Source organism: Nomascus leucogenys, chromosome 22a (genome assembly GCF_006542625.1).
Source record: "Nomascus leucogenys isolate Asia chromosome 22a, Asia_NLE_v1, whole genome shotgun sequence".
In the NCBI taxonomy this organism is placed as follows: Eukaryota; Metazoa; Chordata; class Mammalia; order Primates; family Hylobatidae; genus Nomascus; species Nomascus leucogenys.
The window spans coordinates 141,231,113-141,257,284 of record NC_044402.1 but is presented as its reverse complement, the minus strand read 5'-3'; the positions used below and the strand labels follow the sequence as shown (position 1 = coordinate 141,257,284).

The window sequence follows — 26,172 nt, the reverse complement described above, 5'->3', positions numbered from 1 at the left end:
GTCTGCTTGCCGTCCTTCCGCAGCCCGGTCCGCCGCAGAGAGGGCCTTGGGCTGGGTGGCCTCCCGCCAGGCTCCATTTCCTTAGGAAAAAGAGCTTCTCTGTGCCTGGGATAACACCTGGCCTCCAAAATGCTGTATTTCAGCAACTGCTCAGCTTAAGTCTCTGTGTTTGTGGAGCACACTCTGGGCCTGGGCATCACGGAACATGCCTCTGTGGGTGTCAGTTTGCTCCTCAGGTGATGATAAATCTAGGCCACCCCTGCAGGCAGGACCCCGGCCGACCAGGCATTGAGGCAGGGATTGTGGATGGGGAGAGACAACTTCTCATTTCCTTCTATGCCCCCAACACAATGCTTGGCACACAGACAGGCTCAGACGCAGCGCACTGCTCGGAAGACTGAGAGCTCAGCTGGAACTGCCTGAGGTCGGAATCACCAACGGCAAAATGACTCAGAACAAGGAACTCGAGGAGGGCAAGGACCCTGTCTTTCCTGTTTGGCCCTGTGTCCCTGGTGCCCACGCAGGCTTCCTGGGGGAGGTGGGATAAGAAAGAACCCACCAGCTAGAGAGCCCGGGCACTGTGTCCATGTGGAGGGAGCTGTGGAAGCAAAGGTGGGGGGCGTGCATCTCCAGGGGTCTGTGCAGGGCCTGGAGGAGGGGCAGCAGGGATGGGGGTGAGTGGGGCAGAGGAGGAACCTGGAGCCAGACTGTGAGGGCCTCGAATGTTCTGTAGAGGATTCTGGGACATGATCCTTGGACCACAGGGCTAGTGGGGTTTCCTGAGCGGGAGGATGGGCCCGTGTCATTAGCACAGTGGCCCTGGCTGTGCCTGACAGGGCCTGGATGCGGCCTGGGAGGTTTGGAGATGGGCTGAGCATCTGCCTCTGGCTTGCTTGTGACAGTGTGGCGCTCGGTGACGGGCACCATGGCCTGGCTACTTGGAAACCATCCACCGCTCCTGTCCTGTGGTGGGGACTCTAGACTTGGGTCCTTGGGATCTCCTGAGTGATAAGCGTGTCTTTTGTTGGCCTGTGGGATGACTGATGGCCAGGGCCCCTGGATAGCCGCAAAGTAGGGGCTGGTTACCAGAAAGACCATGGCACGATTAGAGCATTGGTGCTTTCAGCCCCACACCCCGACATCTGGGGAGGGGAGAGGAGCTGTCTCTGGAGCTGATCCCCAACGGCCAATGATTTAATGAATGCTGCCTACTTAATGAAGGTTCCATAGAAACCCTAAACCACAGGGCTGGGCAGGCTAGGCTGCTGAATACAAGGCAGTGCTCTGGGTGGTTGGTGTGCCCAGGGGCCTGGAGGCTCCATACCTGCCCCCTGTACCTTGACCTGGGCACCTCTCCTTCAGGCTAGTCCTGAGTTGTGTCCTTTATAATAAACCAGTAATCAAATGGGAAAGTCACTTCCAGAGTTCTGTGAGCTGTTCCAGCAAATTATCAAGTGGCACAGGGAGTTGTAAGAACCCCTAATTCACAGGCAGTCAGAGAAAATACGGGGGGCCCAGGACTTGTGATTGGCATCTGAGGTGGGGCAGCTGTATGGGACTGAGTCCTTAAACTGTGGGTCTGTGCCAGCACTGGATGGTTAGGGTCCGAACTGGATTGAATTGTAGGACAGCTAGTTGGTGTCCAGAGAGGTGGACAATTGGCTGGTGTCAGGAAAAACCCACACATTTGGTGTTAAAAGTGGTGTGAGTAACAACAGTTCAGACAGATAAGCCTTGCTTGGAGGGAAGTGCGTACGTTAGAGAGGAAAAGAAGTGGGAGGGTAAGACGGTGCGGTTACTATGGAAGACGGCATGATGGGTCTCCACAAAGTTAAATGTAGACTCTCGGCGTGGTCCAGCCATCCGCTTCTGGGCATCTGCCCGAAAGAATTGAAAGCGGAGGCTCGAAGAAATATTTGTGCCCCGAGGTTCACAGCACCATTTTCACAGCGGCCGACAGGCAGAAGCCACCCAGGCGTCCATTCAGAGATGAATGAATAAACAGAGTGTGGTCCCTCCATGAGTAGAATATTACTCAGCCTTAAAAAGGAAGGAAATGCCGTCGCCTGCTACAACATGGGTGGACCTCGAGGGCGTAATGCTCAGTGAAATAAGCCAGCCACGAAGGGACAAATACCATCTGATGCACTTAGACAAGGCTGCTAGAGTCACCAAGTTCATAGAGACAGAGAGTAGGATGGCGGGGGCTGGGAGAGGGGGGATTGGGGCGTGAATGTTGAATGGGGGCAGAGTCTCAGTTTGGGAAGATGAAAGTTCTGGGGCCGGGTGTGGTGGCTTACACCTGTAATTCCAGCACTTTGGGAGGTTGAGTGGGGCACATCACTTGAGATCAGGAGTTCGAGACCCTCCTGGCCACCATGGCGAAACCTCGTCTCCACTGAAAATACAAAAAATAACTGGGCATGGTGGCGTGTGCCTGTAGTCCCAGTTACTGGGGAGGCTAAAGCACGAGAATTGCTTGAAGATGGGAGGGCGAGGTTGCAGTGAGCCGAGATTGCACCACTGCACTCCAGCCTGGGCGACAGAGAACGACTCTGTCTTAAAAAAAAAAAAAAGTTCTGGACATGGATGGTGGTCATGGTTGTTCAACGCTGTGAATGTGCTCAGTGCCACAGAATTGTTCCTAAAAATGGTTAAAATGGTCAGTTTTGTGTTATGTATATTTTCCCACAATTTAAAGAAAAATGAAATTTTTATTTTTTAAAAAGTTTATTTCATTTTATTTTTTTGAGACAGGGTCTCGCTCTGTCTCCCAGGCTGGAGTACAGTGGCACGATCTTGGCTCACTGTCACCTCTGCCTCCTGGGTTCAAGCGATTCTCCTGCCTCAGCCTCCTGAGTAGCTAGGATTACAGGTGCCTGCCATCACGCCTGGCTAATTTTTGTATTCTCGGTAGAGACGGGGTTTCACCATGTTGGCCAGGCTGGTCTCAAACTCCTGACCTCAAGTGATCCACCCGCCTTAGCCTCCCAAAGTGCTGGGATTACAGGTGTGAGCCACTGAGCCTGGCCAGAAAAAAAGAAATTTTTGAAAAGGCTGAACAATCAATGAGTCAAGCACATATTTCCAGAAGTGAGATGAAGAACAAACCCAGAGAAACTGAAAGCAAAGGAAGAATGCATATGTAGGTTAAAGGAAGAATGCATATGTAGGTTAATGAAACACGAGATAAGAATACTATGAGGAGGATCGGTACGCGGCTAGTATCAGAAACGAGAAATGGGATGCCACTTCGGGGCAACCACTTCCTCCCCACTGTGCCCAGGACTGGGGTTCTGGACCCAAGGCTGTCTGGAGTCCTGGGAAATCCCTGTCTCGCCTGTCTCGAGCCCCCCAGCAAAGAGGGACAGCTGGTTACCCCACGGATCCTGCAGACATCCAAAAGACAGGAAGAAGATATTGTGAAGAACTTTTGCCAATAAACTTGAAAATTTAGATGTAATGGACAATTTCCTAGAAAAATAGCACAAATCAAAACTCAAGCCAAGGAACTGGAGTCTGAGGAGCCCCCAGCTCTGCGGGGACTGGGCTTCCTGTGCTGGGTTCCTCGTCCGGGACCCTGCGCCGCGCTTCTCCATCAGCTGCGGGTCTGGGTGCTGGAGATTCCGAGGAAGGGCACACCCCATCCCTCGAGGCAGCCACAGATGCCCCCACTTCACGGGTAATTTCAGGGGGCTTTGCGCTCCCCAAGTCCGACTTGCTCACCCCAGGGACAGAGGACGAGAGTTTCCAAGCCTGCCCCTTTACATCCAGTTCCAGCTCTGGGGTGGGGGCATTCTGAGGTGCTGTGCAGAGGTTGTGGGGGGGCTTCCAAAGGAGGGGAGAGCAGCTGTGGCCGGAGGAAGAGGGATGTCAGAGAGGCTCCTCCGGGCCTGGGAGCATGTTCACCATCCATCCAGAGCCACCACCCCTGGTCACGGGGGAGCCTCCTGCATCCTCAAGCCACAGCCTTCCTCAGGCCCTGCAGTCTCCCAGGCTGTAGCTGGAGGGTGGAGGGTCCCTACGGTTCTGCCGCCCATCTGGACAGCTGATCTGAGTGTCTGGTGCCTGCCTGCCTGCTCACTCTGGGGTAATGGCATCAAGATCTTAATCACTACAGCGAAAATAACAGGTGTCGGCAGGGCGGGCAGAGCTGACTTCGTTGGGGCCTGTGTAGCCTCCAGATGAGTTTCCCGGGGACAGTGGGAATTTGGGGGCAGGCAAAGCAAAGCACCTCTCAGCTACATTTGCACAGCGCTCATTCCCCTGCCTGATGTCAGCACTGGCCTGGGTTTCCCCCTCAGACCAGCCGCTAACCACAGCAGCTCCCTCCAACCCTTAAGCCTCAGCTTTCCTGACATCCGAGGGGATGAGAATCCTCAAAGGGCTGCAAGTGTCCTGTAAATGTAGTGTGCCGGCTCTCCAGCCTGCATTCACTAGCCCTGCTCTCAGAACTCACGGAGCTGACACCCAGGCAGAGCTGGCGGAGCTCCAGGTGGAGGACGTGGAGGTCACCGCAGGTGGAGGAGGTAGAGGTCACCCCACGACACCTCGTTGTCTTGTTGCATCACCTGATTCAAATACCCTGCCCTCGAGTCCTCGTGTGGCCCTGTGTGTGAGCAAACCCTGCATCTACCCTGTCACTCGGTCACCTGCACCAGCTGTGGCCATTTCTCTTTTCAGGTGACCCGTATTGTTTGGATAGGGCCATGTCAGCCTGCCGTGGCATAGTTCTGAGATGCTGAGAGCTGGGTTAACAAGCAACCGTGAGTAAGCCAGTTCGTCAGGGGTTCCCTGCGATCCCAAGGGGTCCGTTGGAGGTGGGGCAGCCTGGCTGCGGTGGTCAGCAGCAGGTGACGGCAGTGCAGGGAGGAGGGATGTCTGAGGTGGGACTGCAGGCTGGTCTCTAGGTGGGCTCTGGTAAGTAGGGAGGCAAGGGGAGAGGGACACGGGACAATTCCCAGCCACTGTTGTCATGCACCAGGTGCTATGAAGACAGAACCAGAACATCTGGAAGCCACAGAATAGACACTAGGGCTAAGCCACAGCCTCCCACAAATGTGCAGCAATGGGAACACCACCCCAGAGAGGCCCTGCTGGCCCCCACACTTTGCCATGGGAGGGCAGTGAACGAGGTCCCAGAATGTCAGCACCGAGGGCGTCTGGCCATCCCCACCCCAGCGTGCAGCCTGCAAACCTGTGGCTGCCAGGGACGCTGGCCACCTGAACGTCCACAGCCAGCAGCAGCCCCAGGGTCTCTCTCCACCCTGCAAACCTGTGGCTGCCAGGGACGCTGGCCACCTGAACGTCCACAGCCAGCAGCGGCCCCGGGCTCTCTCTCCCCAGGCTGTCTCTCCTGGCTGAGGGCTGCCTGTGTGTGCGTGCAGGTGTGCCTGCTTGCATCCGTGACTGGCTGCACGCTCAAGGCAAACACGTGAGCAAGTGCAAAGTGCCCCGGGAGCCAGGAAGGTGCCTCCTTGCCATCCCCTCTCTGTGCCGCATCCCTTCCAAAGAGCCCTGGCAATCTGCTCTCAGGGGGGTGCAGGGAAGTGACCGCCCCACTGACCTGGATCACGGTGTCCAGCCCCAGTAGGGGCTGTTGGGAGGCGTCCCCATTGCCAGGCTCACTGGAGGCAGAGCTCATTGCAGCCCAGAGTGCAGGACCCCAGAGAAGGCCGGGCTCTGCTACCTGGCAAGTCTCCAACTAGCCAGGGTCTTCCTTGGTGCACGGGCCCCACACCTGTGTGGCACCTGGCTCTGCAGTCCTGTGTCCCCAGCCTGGGCGCCCAGCTGCCCTCACCCTGTGGGTAAGACAGTATGGCCAGCTGAGCCCGTAGGTGTTGCTGTGGCAACTGGGACGCTGAGAGCTGGGTTTCCCTGGAAACAAGAGTGCAGGACCCTGCTGCTATGGGGACAAAGGAACGCTGTTGGCTGGAAGCAGTTTTCCCTGGAGACCTGGAACGCCCTGGGTGAAACTGTCTACCTGAACAATGGCACCTGGGAGGGGCTGGCCTTTCCCCCAGACACCCCCTCCCACATTCGCTCCAGGGGGAGCCGTGTGCTTGCTGGACACACGGCAGGCAGAGGCAGCACGCAGATCACTGGTCTTCCTTGATCTGGACTCATGAACTATAACTATGACTTTTAAAAAACATTTGTCAAAGAACACAGTGGTCGTCACAGGTGGTGGGCTGAGGCCTGGAGAGGGACGCTGCCTGCCTGAGGGGCAAAGGAAGCTCGTCTTCCGGGCCTTGTACCTGTGAGTCCTTCTGGAGTCTGACTCCTGCTAGAGCCCTTCAGAGTCACCTGCCCATGGGTCCACCCTTGCCCCGGGAAGCTGCACTGTTTCCCACCCTCTGGAACCGGAAAGGACTGCCAGCCACCCTGTCCGAGGGGGAGCAGGTCCTGGTCAGCATGCGTGGTGGAGGGTCTGCAGAGCTTGCCCACGGCTCCCCACCCCAGGGGCTGTCAGGGGCTGTCCGGATGCCAAGGCACGGCAGCTTCCCATAGGTGAGGCAATGGGAGGGAAGTAGGGCCATGCCTGCCACCTCCAGGCCGGCTGTCCCTGCAGACGCAGAGCTCTGTGGCTCAGAGCCTGGGCCTCCCGGGGCCTCAGATGAAAGTCAGGTGCCTGGCAGGCAGCCATGCCAGCGTTTCTGCCCCATTCCACTCCCTGTGGGTGCCAGCGTTTCTGCCCCATTCAGCTCCCTCTGGGGCTCCTCATTCTGAGCTGGGACCTCCTTGAGCTGATGCTGGCAGGAGTCCCTCTGGGGAAGAGACAGCCACACAGGTGGGCCCTGCAGCAGGAGTGGCTGCCCTCCCATGAAAGGCTGCCCTGTTCAGGGGCCTCTGGGGACGGGTACCTCTCCGAGTCTCTCAGAGATCCAGGTTTTTGGAGCCAGCTCAGGAGACTGGGAGGCAGCCTGCTCAGCAAGACCACAGTGGCCCGGGCAGTGGAGGTGGATGCTGACTTAGGAGACCAGCATGTTTGTCCCTGGGGCTGCTGAGAGAGGGCCTGAGGGCCCAGGCCACCTCCTCAGAGGCGAAATTCAAGAAGCAGAGGCACCTGTACTCAAAAGGAGCCCTCCCAGAGAAACGCCTGTGCTCTGTTCACCCCCACTCCTGAGGACAACCTCCAGGGTGACCCTGCAGGGACAGGCCAGGCTCTCTGGCCAGACATAGCCCCATGGACATCGGGGCTGGGCTTCACTGGACAGTCCTTGGGGTGCTAGGGGCCTGGTCAGTCCTTCTGAGCCTCGTGCTTCTGGCCCAAGCATGACCTCTGGCTCCAGGTCCAGACTGAAGACCCCCACTCCATGGGCCGGGCCCCTCCCTGAGCAGCCTCCAGATCCCCCAGGGACCCAAGACTACTGGTTGCCCACCCTCAGAGTCCTGGGAGGCCCTGTGGCCATGGAGAGTCCTGCCCTCGATGCCTCAGCCTGAGTGGGGAGGGCAGCGTTTCCTGCTGGGGCCCCACTGAACTCCCCTGAGGTGGGTCAGGGCTTAGAGGGTGTGGCCTTGGCCTCTGGTGAGAGATCCTGCTGGGGGCAGGGCGGGTGGAGTGAGGAACGGGCATCCATGTGGACCTGTGGACGGTGGGGAGTGGGTGGGAGGCTGGTGTGATCTCCCATGCAGGCCTCTTGGATAGGTGGAGATAAGACCTCACAGGCCAGAAGCAAGTCCTGTGTCAGTCCTGACATAGATGCTCATGTTCAGGGGCGGCGCCGTGCCCTGAGTGGGGGTGTTGGAGAGACGCCCTGACCTGAAGCCATACATCCAGGCCAAAGGTGACATGCACTGGGCCCAGCCGGGTGGAGGCACCCCCTGTGGCTTCTGCAGGTGACGGCTTTCAGGAGGGCTGGTGGGCAGGGGCTCCCATCTGTGCTTAATTTTATTTTTATTTATTTATTTAGTTTTGAGATGGAGTCTCACTCTGTCTCCCCGACTGGTGTGCAGTGGTGCTATTTCGGCTCACTGCACTCCCGTGAACTCCACCCCCCAGGTTCAAGTGATTCTCCTGCCTCAGCCTCTGGAGTAGCTGGGATTACAGGCACACGCCACCACGCCCAGCTTATTTTTGTATTTTTAGTAGAGACGGGGTTTCACCATGTTGACCAGGCTGGTCTTGAATTCCTGACCTCAAGCAGTCCTCCCGCCTTGGCCTCTCAAAGTGCTGAATTACAGGCGTGAGCCACCGCACCCGGCCTGCCTGAGTTTTAGAAAGTTCCTTCTGGCTGTGGAGTTGCCCTGGACGAGACTAAACGTGAGGATGGGATTTTGTCGGTCCAGGTGGGCATCGCCTGGAGCCTCTGTGCCACCTGGGGTGGGCGTGGCCGCCTGCAGTTCAGCCTCCCCTGCCTGCCGCAGCTCCAAGTCCATGGTTTTCCCAGATGTCCTGCTGCGCCTCTTCCTCAGTCACTGGAGGATTTGCCCAGGGAAGAGGGATTTCCTGGGAGAGTCCTGGTGAACCATGAAGGTTGGTCCCTCCTCTTGGTGGGGCCCTGACCCGAGGCAGGCCCTCCTTGCCGCCCACCTCCTCTTAGCCTTGGGGTCCTGGCTGCTGCACCGGACACATCCTCGTTTCTTTGCCACTTCTCCCCCTTTGCTGCTTCTCCCCCTTAACCCTGCCCCTCCGTGGCTGTGCAGGAAGGCCCATGCCTGCCGGCAGAGGCCTGGATTCTCCCCAGGATGCCTTTCCAGGACACGAGGGCCGGCCCAGCCCCGTGTATGCCTCCCAAGGCCTCACTGCTGGGCGTCCATTATGGGGCTCCCAGACCAGGGCCATGGCTGGACTAGAAGAAGAACCCACAGGGTAGGCCTTGGCCGGAGCCTGGCTGGGCCCCCAGGGAACGTCCTGGGACAGTGGAGGATGGGATAGAGGGTCCCCGGGTGCAGGCGTTCTGTGGGGTGGGCTCTCGGGAGGGCAGGGCATGGGGGGCCCTGCCCAGTCCTGACCCACAGCCTGATGGGGGTTGAGCTCTTGTTCTCTGGACCTCACGCCTCCCCCATCCCCGGGACTGGGGAAAGTATTCGGCACCCATGGCCATTCTGGATGTGGTCCTCCTCATCCTGCCTGACCTGCCTGGTTTCAGAGGCTGAGGAAGAACCCTCCTGGGCTCAGAGGAACACCTGTCTGTAGATACACCATCGCCGGTTTTGTCATTGTTCCCTTGAAACAGGAAACCTTGTTATCCTTATCAAGGATAACCTTGTATCTCCTTATCAAGGAGATAAGGAGTTACAGCCTTATCTCTTTGGGGACAGTTCCCAATCCTGGCTGTGCTGGGCCCACGTGGGGACACATGAACAGACGATGAGCAGGCACAGACACTCTGGCCGCCAGGCACCCACACAGCCGGCCATGGGTCTCTTTTCCTGTCTAGCACCAGCAGGGGATGTGCCTCGGACAGAACCCAAAGAGGCTGTGACCAGGTCAGCCCCAGGGAGCCACGGAGCCACTCCTTTCGAGCAGTCACTGGCTGTCCTCTCAGACAGTCTGCTCTGCCAGGTGTTGACTTGGCTCTGAGGAGGAGACGCTGGCCCTGGGGGGTGCAGAGTCACTGAATGAGCTGAGACAGTGATGGAAGGCAGGAAAGATCCCAGAGTGATTACAGCAGGACGGGCAGCCCTGGAGGCTGTGAGGCTGGGACAGAAGGCGCCACAGTCTGTCCACCGCCTACCCTCTCCACAGAGCTGCCCTGCACATGAACTTTCTTCAGAGGGCATGGAAGTGCCACCCCATCCTGCACACAGCAGCTGAGTGGCACCGTCCCACCCCCATCTGTCGGGCGTGAACAGGAGGCCAGCTGAGGGCGGGGTGGTGGCTGGTGAGGCAGGTGGTCTGATGTGGGAGAACAATGCATTTGGTGTGATTTTCAAGGTCTTTTCCACTCTCCTGAGAGGAGAGGCCAGCTGGATACAGATACTGGGTTTTAGGGGAGATCCAGATGGTTGTGGGGGCAGGCAGGTCCTGAGAGATTCTGTGGGGAGGGAGAGAAGACCTCGCTCTTCACCCACCCCGTGTTTATCCACGTGAGGGGTTGCTGGTGGATGCTGCCGTGGGCAGGCCCTGGGGGACCTGGGTCCTGGGAGAGGCTGTAGGGCAGGCTGGGGACCCTGCCCTCTGGTGCTTTCTGTCAGCGTGGCAGAGGCTGAACACCACAGCACAGTGAAGAAAGGTGCCTGGGGAGGGACCTCCTGTCTGGGGACCGGAGGAGGCTTGGGGTTACCGCCCTGCCCAGGGATCCAAAGGTAAGAGCCCAAGCCATACAGAGCTTAGAAGAAAATGTAGGGAAAAGCTTCATGACACAGGATTTGGCAGTGATTTCTTGGATATGACATCAAATGCACAGACAATGAAAGAAAAAAATAGATAAATTGAACTGCATCAAAATTTAAAACTTGTGCATCAAAGGATGCTATGAAGAAAGTGAAAACCCACAGAATGGGAGAAAATATTTATCAATTTTTTATCTGATAGGGGATTAGTATTCAGAATTCATAAAGAATTCTGGTCAGGCGTGGTGGCTCACACCTGTAATCCCAGCATGTTGGGAGGCCGAGGCAGGTGGGTCACCTGAGGTCAGGAGTTCGAGACCAGCCTGGCCAAACCCTGTCTCTACTAAAAAAATACAAAAAAATTAGCTGGTCGTGGTGGCGTGCGCCTGTCATCCCAGATACGCAGGAGGCTGAGGCACAAGAATTGCTTGAACCTGGGAGGCAGAGGTTACAGTGAGCCGAGATGGCGCCACTGCACTCCAGCCTGAGTGAGAGGGAGACTCTGTCTAAAAAAAAAAAAAAAAAAAAAAAAGAATTCCTACAACCCAACAACAAGAAAACGAACAACACAATTAAAAATGAGCGAAAGGCCTGAACAGATGTTTCTCCAAAGAAGATACACGCACGGCCAATAGGCATGTGAAAGACACTCAGAGTCGCCTCATCTGAGAAATGCAAATCAAAACCACGGCACGTCAGCACTTCACAATCCCTGGGATGGCTCTTACCCAGAAAGCAGAGGATGAGTGCTGGGGAGGATGTGGAGAAGCCAGGGCTCTTGTGCACTGTGGCGGGAACAGTGTGACAGATCCTCAGAAAATTAAACAGAGTTCCCATATGATCCAGGAACCCACTTCTGGGCATATACCCCAAAGAACTGAAAGCAGAGACTCAAAGAGATATTCGTACCCCTGTGTTCATAGCAGCATTTGCACTGCAGCCGATGGTGGAAGGAGCCCAAGTGTCTGTTCACAGATGATGTGGTCCGTCCCCGCCGTGGAACATTACTCCACCTTTAAAACGAAGGAAATTCTCACACATGCCACAATCTGGAAGAACCCTGAGGATATAACGCCAAGTGAAATAAGCGCGTGCTAAGTCCGACGCTTACCTGAGGTCCCAGGAGTGCTCCAAGCCCTAGAAACAGAAGGTAGAATGGTGAGAGCCAGGAGCTGGGGGAGGGGCAGGAGTCAGTGTGGGACAGGCACAGAGTCTCAGCTTGGAAGATGAGACGAGCTCTGGAGACTGACGGTGACAATGGCCGCACTGCAACATGAATGTTCTTAATGGTGCTGAGCCGCACGCTTAAAGGTGGTCAAGATGATAAAAGTTATGTTTATTTACCAAAATGTAAAAAACTAAAACTGCAACCAGCAAGCAAAACAAAACTCACTGTGGCCAGCACCTGGGGAGACCTAGAGGGTTCCCCCACCCAGCTGCACGTTCCAGCGGAGCTGCAGCCTGTGGGCTGGCCCTGAGTTGGCGACTGGAGCCCTGGACAGACGGAGGTGGTGTCCCCGAGTGCCCAGATGAGCAGTCTCCATGCCACCCCTGAGAGAACATCCGCTTCCCCTCTCTCACACCGCCCTCCACCCACCCCTGTGCCATCGAGCTTCCTTCTCCCCAGGACCCCTGCCCACCCCGTCCTGGGCTGAGCCTGCCTCAGAAAAATGAGTCTGCTCCAATGTCTGCTCCCCACTGGTTTTTCCAGGTGAGGGATCAGCCCACTCTCAGCCCCATGTAGCTCAGCTCCTCAGGGTGGTCCAAAGTAGCCCCCAGCCCATGACCCACAGATGCATCTCCTGACCCCACCCACCCCGCCACACACCTGACTGTTCCCCAGCTGAGCAGACTCCAGCCCTCTCCATCCACCTAGGGCTTAACTGCCCATCACCTCCTTCCTCCCCCAGCCCTGCTTCTTTGCTTTGTTCCTCCCAGTGGGGGGTCCCCCCTACCACTCAGAGCCGCTCTGAGGGGGGCTGCCAAGCTTAGCAGTGGAAATACAGGGATCCCTGTTATATTCCAACTCCAGATCAACAACAATAAATGTTTGTGTGCCATGCAAATTAGATTTGAACTTCAGATTAATCCTAACAGCTGGGCGTCCTGCATTTTATTTGCCACCCTGATGCAGAGTTAGGCCATGAAGGGGAGGCCACAGGGGCTGGGCATGTGCTCCGGGAGTCAGGACGTGGGTTTGTCCCGCGTGGTGAGCATTGCAGCTTTATCCTGAAGTCCAGACTGCTCATGTCAGCACGGAAACTGCTTCCCCGCAGAAGCATCTGCGTAAAGGGCGTCTGGTCTCTGGGCGGCTGGATTCTGTCTGAGAGTCTGTCTCCTGTGGATTCCTAACTGTCCATTGAGGGCCCGGAGCACAGTGGGGCAGCGACTTGCTCAGGCCGCACAATGGTGCCAAGCTCGTCTGCTCAAGTCTGACTTTTCTGCATCCACATCTGAGCCTGAGCAGGCCTGGCTGGTACTCTGGGCACCTTGGCTGAATAGGACCACAGTGTCCTGGAGAGAAGGGCCCAATGCAGAAGAAGGGTCTCCTTCCCAGAGTACTGCAGGCGTTGGTCGCTGGTGTAGACCTCGGCTGGAGACTCCTGTCTTGGTTGCTTTTGCATGCCTGAGGCTGCACAGAGCTGTGCGCACTGTTCCCGAACAGGTGGCTGGGCTGGGGAGGGGCAGCGAGCACAGGGTCCCTGCAGGCAGCGTCCCGGCAGGGCTCCTGGCACGTCGTGGTGTGGGGGCTGCTGACCGTGGCTGGCTGAGGAACAGCCACCTCCTAGTTCCCAGAACCTGTGAACAGGACCTTATAAAGCACAGGAGAGAGTGTGGCCTTACACAGTAACAGACTGAACTGTGGGTGAATTGAGGCCTTACGTGGTAACAGACTAAACTGTGGGTGAATTGAGGCCTGTGGGATGAGAAGATCATCTGGGATGGCCTGGTGGCCCTAAATGGTCTCCCCAGTGTCCTTGTAAGAGAAGCAGAAAGAGATAGCACAGCTGCCCACAGGAGAGGACCACGTGAGGACGGAGATGGAGAGACGTGGCCAAGGAACGCGGCTGCACCGGAGCTGGGAGAGGTGGGAGCAGTGCTTCCCTGGAGCCTCCGGAGGGAGCTCAGTCACACGACACCACGCTCTTGGACGTCTGCCTCCAGAGCTGTGAGAATTCACTTCTGTCATTTTACCTCTGCCGTGGTCTGTCGCAGCCCTGGAAACAGGCCCCCGCCGTGGGCTGCAGCTGCGTGGAGCCCCCAAGGCTCAGGGTGTGCCCCTGGTGCTTCCCTAGGTTCAGCCCCTGGACTCTGTTCAGGCCGGAATGTCTGCTTCCCACCCCGCCTTTCCCAGTACATCTGGGACTTCCTGAAATACAGGATCCGTGCTCTGGCCCTGAGCTCTACTGAGAGACTGAATCAACACCCATTTGAGCATTTGCAGTTGCCACGGGTGCCAAGGAACCCCTTCTTGAGTTGCCAAGGCCCCAGGACACGTCTGGTTTCTCTGACCCTCCCCACCCTCACCACGCTGCCCTCCTGGGGTCAGAGTTGGAATCCTGGGTTCACTGTGGCTAGTGGCTGCCTGCAGGCCTCTGGAGCACTTGGCCCCTTTGTGGTCAAAGCTGCCCTGCATCCAGGGCGGTCATCCACATCCCCTCCGTCAGCAGTGGCTCTCCCCTCTCTCTCACAGGTCCAGCTTCCCAGGGACCTTTGCTTGCCCACAGTTCCCTGGTGTGCTCCACATGCTCCTGTGTGCCAGGCATCGTGCCTGGCTCTAGGGTACACTGAGGAGTGTGACACCGTTCCAGCCACAGGGAGCTCACCATGTCATTCACCACCCGCCAGAGGGGCCAAGGGGAAAGGATGGGGCCTGGCCCATCAGAGGCTCTGACCTCGGCTGGGGCACAGGTGGAGAGAGTGGGGTCCCTTGGGGCAACCAGCTGGGTTCAGCTCAGGAACTGGTGGGGGCCAGGAGGCCAGAGCCAGCGAAGGACAGGACAGGGTGTCAGCCGGGTGGAATCCCCTGCCGAGGAGAGGAGAGAGGGGACATGGTCTTGGGCTCTTGGTGTTGACAGCAGTGGAGAGGGGGCTTTAGGGGCAAAGGAGGATGCAAAGCCTGGGGGCTGCCCCCGAGGGAGAAGGGCCCTGCTCTGCGGCCACTGGAGGGAGCAGCTTGGGGGCTGAGGAGCCGAACCCTTCCCATGGCTCAGAGCCCCTGGGCACTTTGGGTAGATTGGGATGGGGTCGGGGGTCTCCTGGGCAAATTCAGAACACCGGGAGGTTCCTGGGAAGGAGGAGTTGGGGCACTGAAGGTGTCATCAAATCACAGACATTGAAGCCAAGGCCCAGAACAGGCAGATGAGGTCCCTGGGCCGCTGCGGCCGAGGGTGAGGGGCAAGACCGGGCTATCCAGGAGTGCAGGGTCCCAGCTGCCCTGCAGCAGCGTCCACCTCCCCGCAGGCCAGAGTCCTGTGGAGACAGAGGACTGTGGCACACGGGTGTGTGTGGGGACCTAGGCAGGCCGTGGGCGAGGGCCCAGGACAAATGGGGCCTTGAACCCGAACGGCTGCCCTCGGGGAGGGGGTCACGTGCTCTAAGCACCTCCAGGGAACAGGAGTGGGCCAGCTTGGAGGAGGGATATCTGTCTCTCACTTGACCGTGGGCTACCCTGTGAGGTGGTGAGCTCCCTGTCCTGGGAGGCATGGAAGCAGAGACCCGCTCACTTGGCTGCAGCCCCTCACAGGGGCTTCCAAGCACCAGGAAGTGAGTGGCTGTCGCCCCCTGCCCCACCCCTCCTGGGATCCTGGTTCTGCCCACAGCTCTGACTCAGGTGCAGATCCCTGGGGGGTGAGAGGCCCACGTGTGGTGGCTACAGGGGCGGCATCTTCACGACGCCTGTGTGGGGCCGTCTCCACATTCACTGTTTGCAGACACCCCTGCGGCTGAGCACCCGATGCACTCGGCCAGCTGGCAGGGCCAAGGGTCGGTGGGGCGGCTCCCTGCTGGTTGGGACTTGCACGGCCCTGTGCAGGGAGGGGGGCGGGGCCGGCAGGATGCCTGGCGCAGGTGCTGGAGGGGGATGGTGGGGCGAGGTTCTCCACCTGGGTGAGGTGGAGCCACGGAGGCTGCTTCTCTCCAGAACCAGACGAGCTCCAGCTCCCAGGCTAGGTGGGTGCTAGCTCCTCTCGGGTTGGAGGCTGGGCAGGGTGGGGTGGGGTGGGGACTGGCAGCCCAGGGGTCCGGGGCCCAGATGGCTGGATGCACAGCTGGGGCAGAGGCAGGAGCCACGCCAGGACTGCGGCCTGTGCGTGTTTGAGGCGTCTTCCTTTAAGCCAGGCACAGGTGTCTGAGGGGAGCATTGCAGAGACGCAGCCCCTAGGTTCCCAGCCTTCCAGGCAGCCTTAGAGAGTCCGGGGCTCCCCAACAGTGGGATCTAGGCAGCCACTGCCCTGCCTCCCCTTCCTCACTGAGCCACAGGGTGCCTTGTGTTCCCTCCAACCTGGCAGGGAGGCTGGGGCGGGGGTGCCTGATCCAGAGACCCGGCCCCCGGGCTGTGGGGAGGAGGGTGGAAGGAGGCCCATCAGCAGCACACACAGGCTGCCATCCCAGGGATGGCCCAGTCCAGCGGCAGTATTTCTCCAGGGACCTCAAGCCTGGTTGGCACAGGGGCCGTGCCTTGGGCCTAAGATGAGAGAGCTCTTCTGACGGGAGGGAGGAGGGTGGTAACCAAACTGAGCCTCCGCCTGCCCTGCACAGCCCCTGTGACATTCTCAATTGCTGGGGACTGACTCACCCCCACTTCAAAGGCCTTAAATAGTTCAGCTATTTCACCTGCCGCACTGTGCCGTCACACTGGAATTCTGCTCTGCGGGAGCTGAGGCCCCATCTGCAGACCTGCTGCTCACCTGGGCAGGTGCCTCCTCACAGCCCATCTGCACAGCTGGCCTGCGGAGTCCTCCTCAGGGGCCACTGGCCCTCACCTGCCACTGAAGGGATGCCTGCCCCTGCTGTCCCCACCGCAGCCATGGCCGTGCAGGTGCCCCTGTGGCACCACTACCTGCAGGCCATCCAGTCCCGGGAGGCACCGCGTGCCCAGGACTTCCAGCGCGCAGAGAATGTGCTGCTCACGGTGCTGGAGCGCGTGCATGCCCTGGACCCCCGCTTCATCGTGGACTACTCCCGCGGCCTGGAGGCCTTCCAGTTCGCCCTGCGCTCCTCTGAGGACCCAATGGACATGGAGGTGCCCCTGTGGGTGGATGCCGAGGCTCTACTGATTGAGGAACCAGAGGCCACCCAGCCAGGGGATGGTCCTGAATTATGCCGCCTGGGTGTGCCCAGGGAAGGGGCTGGCCTGGAGCGGTGGACCACCGATGATACCTTCACTGCCTCCTCAGAGGGTGACGCCAAGTGCCGTGGACACATTGTGCCCAGTAAGGTCCTGTGTGTCCTCAAGGACCTGCTGGTGGCAGCCATCGTACACTGCAAGCACCACAGTCTCATCGCGCCAGGTACAGGCACAGCCCATTCTGCACGCGTATCTGTGTGTACCGAGGGGCTGCTGTGTGGGTGCTCGCAGAGCTGTACCTGCCCACTGTGTGGGTGTCTGTGTGCAAGTGTGTGAGTGCACATGTGTGTGATTGCCATGTACGTGCACACAGGGTGGCGACTGTCCTCTGTGTGTGACTGCACACACAGGCATGTGTGCACGTGTGTGACACTGTGCAAGTGTGAACAGCGTGTCGGGGCACAGAAGTCGGGAGACCTCACTCAGGTCTTCCAGCTCCAAACGCCTCTAAGAAGACAGATGACGTGTTCTGCGTCGTGTGTTTGCACGGGGTTTCCATGGCTGCCGGTCGTCCAGTGGCTGGAGTCTGGGGCAGCTGCTTCACTGGTGGCCTTGCAGGAGGGTCCCTCACACGGCTCTGGGCAGGTGGCTCTGTTGCCAGTCACAGCCTGTGACCTTGAGGCTCCCCGAGGCCGTCTCATGCCCACTTCCAGTGTCTGATGATGTTGCACCGGGTGGGAGGGGTGTGTGTGTGCCTGTCTGCGTGCACATGAGTGCAGGGGTGTGCATGTGTGTGCCCGTGTCTTATCAGCTTATGGCTGAGTTGCCTATTGGTGTCTTGAGCCCCAAGTGGGCTCTGAGGCTGGGCTTCTGCATGGCCTCAGTCTCTCCTCTGGGGCCTTTTGTTTGTTTGTTTGTTTGTTTGTTTTTGAGACCGAGTCTCACTCTGTCACTCAGGCTGGAGTGCAATGGCGCGATCTTGGCTCACTGCAACCTCCGCCTCCTGGTTCAAGCGATTCTCCTGCCTCGGCCTCCCGAGTAGCTAGGATTACAGGCATGGGCCACCACGCCCAGCTAATTTTTGTATTTCAGTAGAGACAGGGTTTCACCATGTTGGCCAGGCTAGTCTTGAACTTCTGACCTCAGATGATCCATCCACCTGGGCCTCTCAAAGTGCTGGGATTACAGGTGTGAGCCACAGCGCCTGGCCCACCTTTGGGGCCTTGTTGATACAGTCCAGGGCGAGTCTGAGCTCAGGGCTCCTTCGGCAGGGGCTGCCTGGACGGCGAGGGTGGCTGGGAGGACAGGGCTCAGCCTGTGCAGGAGCCAGGATGATGGGGACCCTGAGTGGTGCAGCCATCCTCCAGGGGGTCAGGTTGTCCTGGAAGGGAACTGGGGACTGGAACAGAATTTGTCACATGTGAGTCACCACAGTCCTCACAGGGCTTTGTTGCCTTGAGTCACCTCCCTAGTATTCATCCGACCCTCATGTCCTCCGTGAGGTCAGCGGGTGGGGTCAGCTCACCTTCGAGAGAGGCCGTGAGCTGCTTGGGGCTGCCCAGCGCTGGGGCCTGCCTGAAGGCAGGGGCACCTTCTGTGGGTTCTGGGGAAGGGTGTGCCGCCACCGCCGCACACAGCCAGGCTTCCTGTCTATATACTGGGAGGCCAGGAGGGCGGATTCTAACAGAAGCCCTCCCCAGACCTGTCTAGTGCCCTAGGGTGAGTGACTGACCTGAACTCTGGGGTGTCAGCTTCTGGTGCTCCCAGCCAGCCCTCACCCTGCCCCCAGCCCCTTGGGCTTCCTGCCCCAGCATCTTCTGAACCTCTAATCATGTAGGCCGTGGGGTGGGTATTTCTATCTTCTTCCCGACCTCACTTGGCCCTGTCCCCACCTGTGAGACAGGCCCACCCATTGGGGTGAGCAGGAGGCTGTGCCAGGCCCTGAGTCGTTCGGATTTGGTCTAAGCCGCCAGGCTCCTCACACCCGCAGAGTGCGTCCTGGGAAAGCAGACCCGATACTGCAGGCCGCACCCACGGCCCCTGAAGCTGCGCTGGGCATGCAGGGAGATTCCAGGCATTGTTTCCTGACACTCACCTTAAACGGGAAGTGGCAGCCTGGGTGACAGGGGTCAGGCTGCCCCCACCCTGGGAACCGGTGAGACCAGCCCGGGACTGTGGCCTGTGGCTGGGCTGGTGTAGTTGTGGCTGCCTTCCAAGCTGCCAGGTCATGGGCAGCGAGCGTGTGTGGCCCACGGCAGATGAGGTGTGTGGCCACTAGAGGCGGCTCTGAATGGCAGGCACCTCAAATGCTGCATGGGGGGGCCCCTCCTTCTCTTCCATTGATGGGAACTGAGGCCCCTGTGGGATGGGCTGCCCAGGCAGCAGGGCCAGGGTTGCCCTGAGGTGGGTCCCAGAGGTGTCCCCAGAACTGCCCCAGGGGAGATTGTGGGTGCTGAGGGGTCCACACAGCCAGGACCAGGCTCCCTCCGGAAGGGCCCTGGGACGGTGGAATGGTGGGAAGGCAGGCCCCATGCTCGCTCATGATGGGGACCTTTCCCATGGCACGTGCCAGGATTCCCTCGGGGACACGCCAGCATGCTGCCTGGGCCCTGCTCCCTGTGACCTGGGCACCCTGGCTGGACAGTACTGGGGAGGGGAGGGGCGGCCTCTCCCCCAGTCCTTGGGCCAGAGTAGGGCGGGGGCTGTGCGGGTGTCTGCAGTCACCCTGAGTGACACCTCACCTCTTCATTCTCGGACATTAATTTGTTTTGGGGGGAGTAGGGCAACTGAGGCAGAGGCCAGAGGGCCCCTGGACTCACCAGAATGCCCCCAGCCCCAGCCCCATTACACCCTGGAGCAGGCCCTCCAGGGCTCTGGGTTCCGTGTTAGGGAAGTGGGCACTGGGCTGGGTCCTGGGTGGGGTCTGAGGAGGGAAGGGAGTGGGAAACCTCTTGGCCAGAATGTGCCACCTGTGGGGTGACAGAGGACATGGGGCTCTCGGGCAAGGGCTCTCTGAGAAGTGTAGGATCCAGACCTGGTCAGGAATAGTGGCTGAGCTCCGTCACTGTGAGCCTGCTGGCCTGGGCAGCCCAGAAACAGGGGTGGCCGAGCTGGCTCCCTGCTACTGGAGGCCGCCGCCACCTCTTCTCTCCATGGGAACTGAGCCCTGGCCTGGGCCTGTGCCTCTCTCCCCAGCTGCCCCCATCATGTAGACTGGTCCCCTAGCTGGATCCAACATGGGCTTCCCATGCATGCAGTTGATTTGAGTGGCAGGGGGCTCTCAGGGAAGCTTCCAGGGGTGGGGGGAGGAGGAGGCGAGTTCTGGGGAGGAAAGGCGTAGCCTCGCTCCACCCTCTCCAGCTCTGGAGTGGGAGCCCTGTGGCCCCAGCCTGGACTGCTGCTGCCTCCTCCCCTGCAGAGAAGGCAGCAGAGACTCCAAGGCCATCGTCAAGAGGTAGGGGGCTAGTTGCGGCCTGGGACTTCGGTCCCAGGGCTGGGGCAGAGCGAGCAGGCTCAGGAAGGCCTGGGAAGGCACAGCAGGCGTGGTCCTGGGGTGTGGGGTGAGGATGGTGCCTGGCAAAGGAAAACCTCACGTAGGATGCTGCTGTCATCACTAATGCTGCAAGTCGCTGAGCTGACAGTTGTGCCAAGGACTGTCACCGTTGGGCAGGCATGGTGGCTAGCTCATCACTTGGCTGAGGTCCAGGGATGGACACAGGTGTCCGGGGTTGGGGAGCTGCAGCCTGCAGGTGGGGGCCAGCAGAGAGGGCTGCAGGTGAGAGGTGATGAGGGGCAGGGGCCAAGTTGGCAGCAGGAGGAGGGCTGTGGAGTGCCCTGGGAGGGTGAGGCAGGTCGAGGGGCCGGCGTGACTTGGGTCTTTGCAGGTTCGCTGAACGCGGCCAGCCTGAGGGAGGAGCAGCTCCATCTGTCCTTGCTGGTGTCCAGCGGCTGGAGAACAATCAGCTTCCACGTGGTGCCCGTGGTGAGAAGGAAGCTTGGGGTGCCTGCCCTGGAGGGGGTGCAGCACATGCCCGGATTCCCCGAGGGCAGCTTGAGAAGGATCCTCGGCCAAGGGGTGGACCTGGTGCCGGCCAGCGCCCAGCTCTGGAGGTAGGCACACCCTCCTGGTCACAAGGTTCCTGGGGAATGGGCAGGAAGGGGCCACCACCCCCATGCTCCCCTGGCCCCAGCCAGGGGGATCTGCAGGGTCCTCCATCTGCCTCTGCCCCCATGGGCATGTGTGTTCCACTGAGATTACTGGGGTCTCTGGCTGTAGGGAGGGTGGAAATGTGACCTCTCCCAAGTGGAAAGGGGCCTGGTGGCATCTGACACTGGGTGATGAGAGACCTGGAATTGTGGACGGCTGCTCTAGATGGGACCTTTCACTACCCAGCTTTTGCTTGGGGCAGGAAAATAGCTGAGAGTTCAGGCAACCTGTCCAGGCAGGCGGGTTCCCAGAGAAGCTGAGAGGGTCCCCAGTGGGGGTGTGTCCACATTGATGTCTGAGAGGAAGGAGAGGGGCCCTGGGCAGAGGCTGAGCTCCCCTGGAGACCCCTAGCCAATGGCCAGGGACCGCATCCCATCCAGATCTGACACCACTGCAACAGCCCCTCGGGGTGGCTCACCTCCCCCCGTCACTTGCTGGAAGGATGGTTGAATCCACGCTCGTCAGTGGAGGGCTTTGCAAAGCTGGTCATGTCCCTCCTGTGGTTTTCTCCCGAAAGGAAAGGCTCAGCGGAGCGCCAGTCACCTGCCCTGCATTCCCGCTGACCCCTTCACGCGAGGCAGGGGCGGTGTCCAAGCTTGTGGAATAACTACCTGCCCTCCTGCCAAGGAAGGGGAAGGGCTGGGCTAGGCAGAGTCATTTTTGCAAGTAAATGGGAAAATGACACTTTTGGTGCCCCACGTCCTGTAGACTTGGGGGGGACACTGGGCGCATTACTGGCCCCTGTTGCGGCTCTGTGAAGGGTGGGCCCATGAGGGTACGGTGCCAAGGCTCCACCACCTCAGCCCATCCAGCATGCACACAGCAAGTCATCTAGTGTGAGCTGCTCTGAGCTATGGGCATGGGAGGGGCTGGGGTGTGGAGCAGACATTCTGAGCCCATCGTGCGGCCACACCTGGAGGCTGCCACCCTGGGCTCCCTGAAGGGGCCATGGGTGGAGCTGTCACACCCCCGGGCTGGGTGGCTTCAACCTGGGCAGGTCTGAGAGGCACCTTCCTGTCTACGCAAAGGGCCGGGCTGGCCTGGAGGCTCCTACATCCCTCCGTATTCAGGGCCAGGGAGTCTCCACGAAAAGCAGGCGTGGAAACTGCACAGCTGGTGACCGCAGCTCCCGAGAAGCCTGGGTTCCGGGCTGGGTCCCACCAGCAGGCACAGCACAGCACAACCCCGGCCAGGGCCCGAACCTCTGGGGCTCAGGAGTTCCCCATGCTGGGGGCCAACAGCGGTGGGGGCTGACCCAGTGCGTCTGTCTGGGCCCCAGGACCTCCTCTGACTACCTGCTCACGAGGCTGCTGGGGGAGCTGGGCTCCCTGCAGGGTCATCGCCTGGACAGCCTCTCCATCCTCGACCGGGTCAACCACGAGAGCTGGCGTGACAGCGGCCGGACTGACGGCCTGACCTTTGGCCACCTGAAGGTACCCAGGGCGGGACTCAGTGGGTTGTCTGTCACCAGGGCCCAGGGGTAGGTGCACCCAGGCGTGTCCCTCCTGCCAGCCCTGACTGGCGGGCAGCTGCTATGAGTCCCAAGTCGGAGTTGGGGGGATTCTGGGGGCCTGCCCAGGTTCTGAGGAGGTGAGGCCGTGGCTCATGAGGGTCATGGGAATGTGGCTGCGGGTGCCGTGGTGCCGCAGGCTGGCCTTCGCCATCCCTGGGCCGTGACCTCGGAGGCCCTCCTGGCCCTGGGACACTGTTGGGTAGAATCTCAGGGTGGAGCTTCACAGAGCCCGGTGTTCCCGCCCAGTGAGCCTCCTCCCAGTGTCTGGGAATGTCACCCAGCTGGGACATCTCCCTCTGGGGGTTCCCAGGAGAGTCCAGGCACACCTTTCTCTCTGCTTCCTGGGCCACAGTGACATTCTGCAGAACTCTGTCCTTCTGGGGCTTTGTAACGTCAAATGCTAAGAAGAACAAGGAACAGGCAGGGCCAGGGACTCCAACCCACCCCAACCCCGAGGAAGCAGGTGGGGGCTGTGCTGTCCTGGGAGTCTGCTCGACTGGCCCCTCCCTGGAGTGTGTGGCCAGCTGGGCGCTGCTCCACAGATGGGGCTGGCACCTCCACCTGGCTCAGTGTTGAGGGAGAGGTGCCCCTCCTGGTGTCGGGAGTCCCTAGGTGACCTCTGGCCACGCCCTCTCAGGCCCCCACCTGACCTGGAGCTTCCAGCCCCCCTTGAGGTCAGATGCATGGTGGTTCCCAAGCCCCAAACTCAACTGCAGCGTGAGGGGCTGTGGGAGAAGAGGGTTTGAAAAGCCGCTGTGAGGCAGGGCCTGCGAGACAGGGCCTGGGGCAGGATGGAGGGGAAGGGTCTCTGGAGCGGCCACAGGCAGCTCAGGTCTTGTGGTTCAGGCCAGGGGTCATGAGCACACAGGCTAGGACTGTGATAATGCCATGGGCCCATTGGGTTGGGCTGCAGGGGGGAGTAGGAGCTCAAAGGGGTGGGGGGAAGGAGAGAAAGGCCCAGAGGATGCTGGGAGCTGCAGAGGTCCCCAAGGGAGGTCCTGGGGGGTGAAAGGAGGAGCTGGGGTGGGGCGCCAGGGCCAGACCAGGCAGGGGAGGAGAGAGAGGGGTTCATGCCTTCCGGAGCCAGCAGGCTGGGGGCAGCGGGTGGGAGGGGCCTGGGACTCCTACTGGGACGTGGAGGGGAGGGCGCAGGGTAGGGAGAGGTGCGGGTGGGAGCAGGGAGGGGCAGCCACGGTGAGGGTGGGAGCACAGGGTGGGAGTGCAGGGTGGGCCAGGGGGGCCAGGAGGCCAGGGCTGACCCTGCTGTCCTGCAGGTGGTGCTGCTATGGGCCTCCGTGCTCTTCCCGGCGCCCGAGGACTGGGCAGAGTTGCAGGGAGCTGTGTACCGCCTGCTGGTGGTGCTGCTCTGTTGTCTGGCCACGCGGAAGCTGCCCCACTTCCTCCACCCGCAGCGCAACCTGCTGCAGGGCAGCGACCTGGACCTCGGCGCCATCTACCAGCGCGTGGAGGGCTTTGCCAGCCAGCCCGAGGCGGCCCTGCGCATCCACGCCACCCACCTGGGCCGCAGCCCCCCGCCGCGCATCGGCTCCGGGCTCAAGGCGCTCCTGCAGCTGCCGGCCAGCGACCCCACTTACTGGGCCACTGCCTACTTCGACGTCCTGCTGGACAAGGTGGGTGCTGGCTGCGGGGGCCTTGGGCAGGCCCAGGGGCACGGGAGGGTGGGATGGACCCCTGGCCTGGCTCCCTGCCCATTCTCTCCCAGGTCAGTGGCCCCAGGAATGCTGAGGCCAGGTCAGGGCTCGGATGGAGAGCGTCTGTGGGGACATGTGATGTCTGGGGGTCACACGGGCCGTGGGGGGGTCGCCTCACTGGTGGCCTCACAGGGCCTGGGGCTTCTCCCTGGAACCAGGGCAGTGGGTCTGACCCTGCTTCCGTTTCCCACCAGAATTGCCCCCCAGCTCACACTTGGCAAATGCTCAGAGCCCCAGCTGCCCATCCTGGAGTTCCATTCCTTGTGAAGGGATATGGCCTTACCTGGGCCCCAGAGGGACCATTTTTTTCCCCCTGGACTCAAGAATCCACAGCCATGCTCCTTGGGACCCTGTGTCCCCTGGGCCACTTCTCATGGGTGCCTGGAGGCTCCACCAACTGCCCCTCCCTGTGCCCCAGGCTCTGCCACCTCTGCCGAGCCTGCCTGGAGTCCACCCTGCTCCTCGCCCAGGGCCCGACCCTCACCCTCATCCCAGGAGCAAACACAGTCTCCTTCCAGGGCACAAACAGGGGTTTCTCAGCCACCCTCTCCTGTGTCCTAGTGGCAGTGAGGCCCCAGGGAAGCCACCCTCTGCTGGGCATCTTCTATCCTATTTTAGGAAACTTCCACCTGTTGAGATGCTGATGGCCTCCTGGGGTCTCCCCTCATGCCCAATACTTAAGAATTTTTACCCCAGAGCCTGCAGATTAGGGGGCAAGGGCCATGCTCTGTGCTCTCAGCAGACCCGTGTGGGCAGGGTGGGGTGAGGATGGGGTGGTCGCCGGAGGCAGCCTTCAAGCAGCACCCCCTGGGGCCTCCTCTGTGCAGGCCCATGCCAGGGGCGCCGTGTGTGAGGAGGGGCTCAGGGAGCAGCAGAGGCTGGGGCCGCTCCGCCTCTGGGATGCCCGTCCAGGCAGATACCCGGGGCAGGAAGGCCCGGCATGGCCCAGGGAGGGCCAGTTGTTCCACGCTGTGCTCTCGGCCCTGAGAGCTTATGATGGGCTCCAGTGGTCCCTGTAACCCTTCTCCCCTGCAACCCTGCCTGTAGTTCCAGGTCTTCAACATCCAGGATAAGGACCGGATCTCTGCCATGCAGAGCATCTTCCAGAAGACCAGGACTCTGGGTGGCGAGGAGAGCTGAACTGGGCCACCTGGTCTCAGCCACCTGTTCTTGGCTCCCCGACAGACTCTGCACTGCACCATGGGAGGCTCCTGGGACGTTTGGAAGAAGGAACGGGCTTCTCCTTGAGCGGGTAGTGGAGGGATTTTTTCCCCAGGAGTGGCCTCTGAGAGTCTTTCAGTGCCTGGTGGGGCAGGGCAGGCCTCTTGGAGCACCTCCTTCCTGGGTCAGGGCCTGGATGCAGGTGCCAAGCTCTCCGTGTGGTGCATGTTGACCCAGCCACGTGGTGTTGCCAAGCAAACAGCATCGGCAGGAGACCTGGAGCTGAGGGCTTGGCCCTGCCTGCACTGTATGCCATTCCTTGGTGACGGAATACTGTATATTTGGTTTTGAAAAAATGAGTGTGTTGGGTATACACAGCAGAAAGGGTACAGTCCACTTTTTGTATATCGGTGTGGAAAATATTTCTCCTAGAAGTAGAAGAGTCTCATGTGCTGATGGATAATTTTGAGTCTTCTCCATTCTCTGTGAATGACCCCCCTTCCCCAGGCATCCCTACCTCCTACCTCATTCTTAGAGCAAACTAAAGCCAACTGAGGGTGCACACACAGCCATGAGCCCACCTGCCCAGGACTAGTCCCATCTGCTTCTTCCCGTCGCTGTGGAAGTGGCCCCTGATATGGTTTGGATCTGTGTTCCCACCCACATCTCAGGTAGAATTGTAATCCCCAGTGTTGGAGGAGGCGCCCGGTGGGAGGTGACTGGATCATGGGGGTGGAGTTCTCCCTTAGTGTTGTCATGATAGTGAGTGAGTTCTCATGAGATCTGGTTGTTTGAGTGTGTTGCCCCTCCCCCTCCCCTTTTGCTCTCTTCATCCTTCTCCGGCCACGTAAGATGTGCCTCCTTCTCCTTGACCTTCCACCATGATTGTCAGTTTCCTGAGGCCTCCCAGCCATGCTTCCTGTACAGCCTGCGGGACTGTGAGTCAATTAAACCTCTTTATTCATTGCCCAGTCTCAGGTAGTTGTTTACAGCAGTACAAGAACCTACTAAT

At 59.8% G+C, this 26,172-nt stretch overlaps 2 protein-coding genes across 4 annotated transcripts in view; one reads left to right on the top strand and one right to left on the bottom strand.

The window, feature by feature from the left end:
• Window positions 1–5,644, bottom strand: part of CROCC2 (ciliary rootlet coiled-coil, rootletin family member 2) — a 78,299-nt gene extending 72,655 nt beyond the window's left edge. Inside the window, 1 exon segment of the mRNA XM_030803712.1 lies at window positions 5,567–5,644. Coding sequence (XP_030659572.1) covers window positions 5,567–5,644 — 78 coding nt within the window.
• A 10,482-nt stretch (window positions 5,645–16,126) lies between these two features.
• MAB21L4 (mab-21 like 4) lies at window positions 16,127–25,754 on the top strand. Of its 3 annotated transcripts, none has more exons than XM_030803128.1 (5): window positions 16,127–16,790; window positions 20,452–20,677; window positions 22,054–22,207; window positions 23,562–23,918; window positions 25,047–25,754. In XM_030803128.1, the coding sequence occupies exons 1-5, from the start codon at window positions 16,277–16,279 to the stop codon at window positions 25,137–25,139; spliced, it is 1,344 nt and encodes a 447-aa protein (XP_030658988.1). In that variant the 5' UTR covers window positions 16,127–16,276; the 3' UTR covers window positions 25,140–25,754. The 3 variants fall into 3 exon arrangements, with proteins under 3 accessions (XP_030658988.1, XP_030658989.1, XP_030658990.1); XM_030803129.1 differs by lacking the exon at window positions 16,127–16,790 and adding an exon at window positions 20,246–20,342 and having other exon boundaries at window positions 25,047–25,437; XM_030803130.1 differs by lacking the exon at window positions 16,127–16,790 and adding an exon at window positions 20,276–20,285 and having other exon boundaries at window positions 25,047–25,139.
• Window positions 25,755–26,172: the final 418 nt, after the last annotated feature.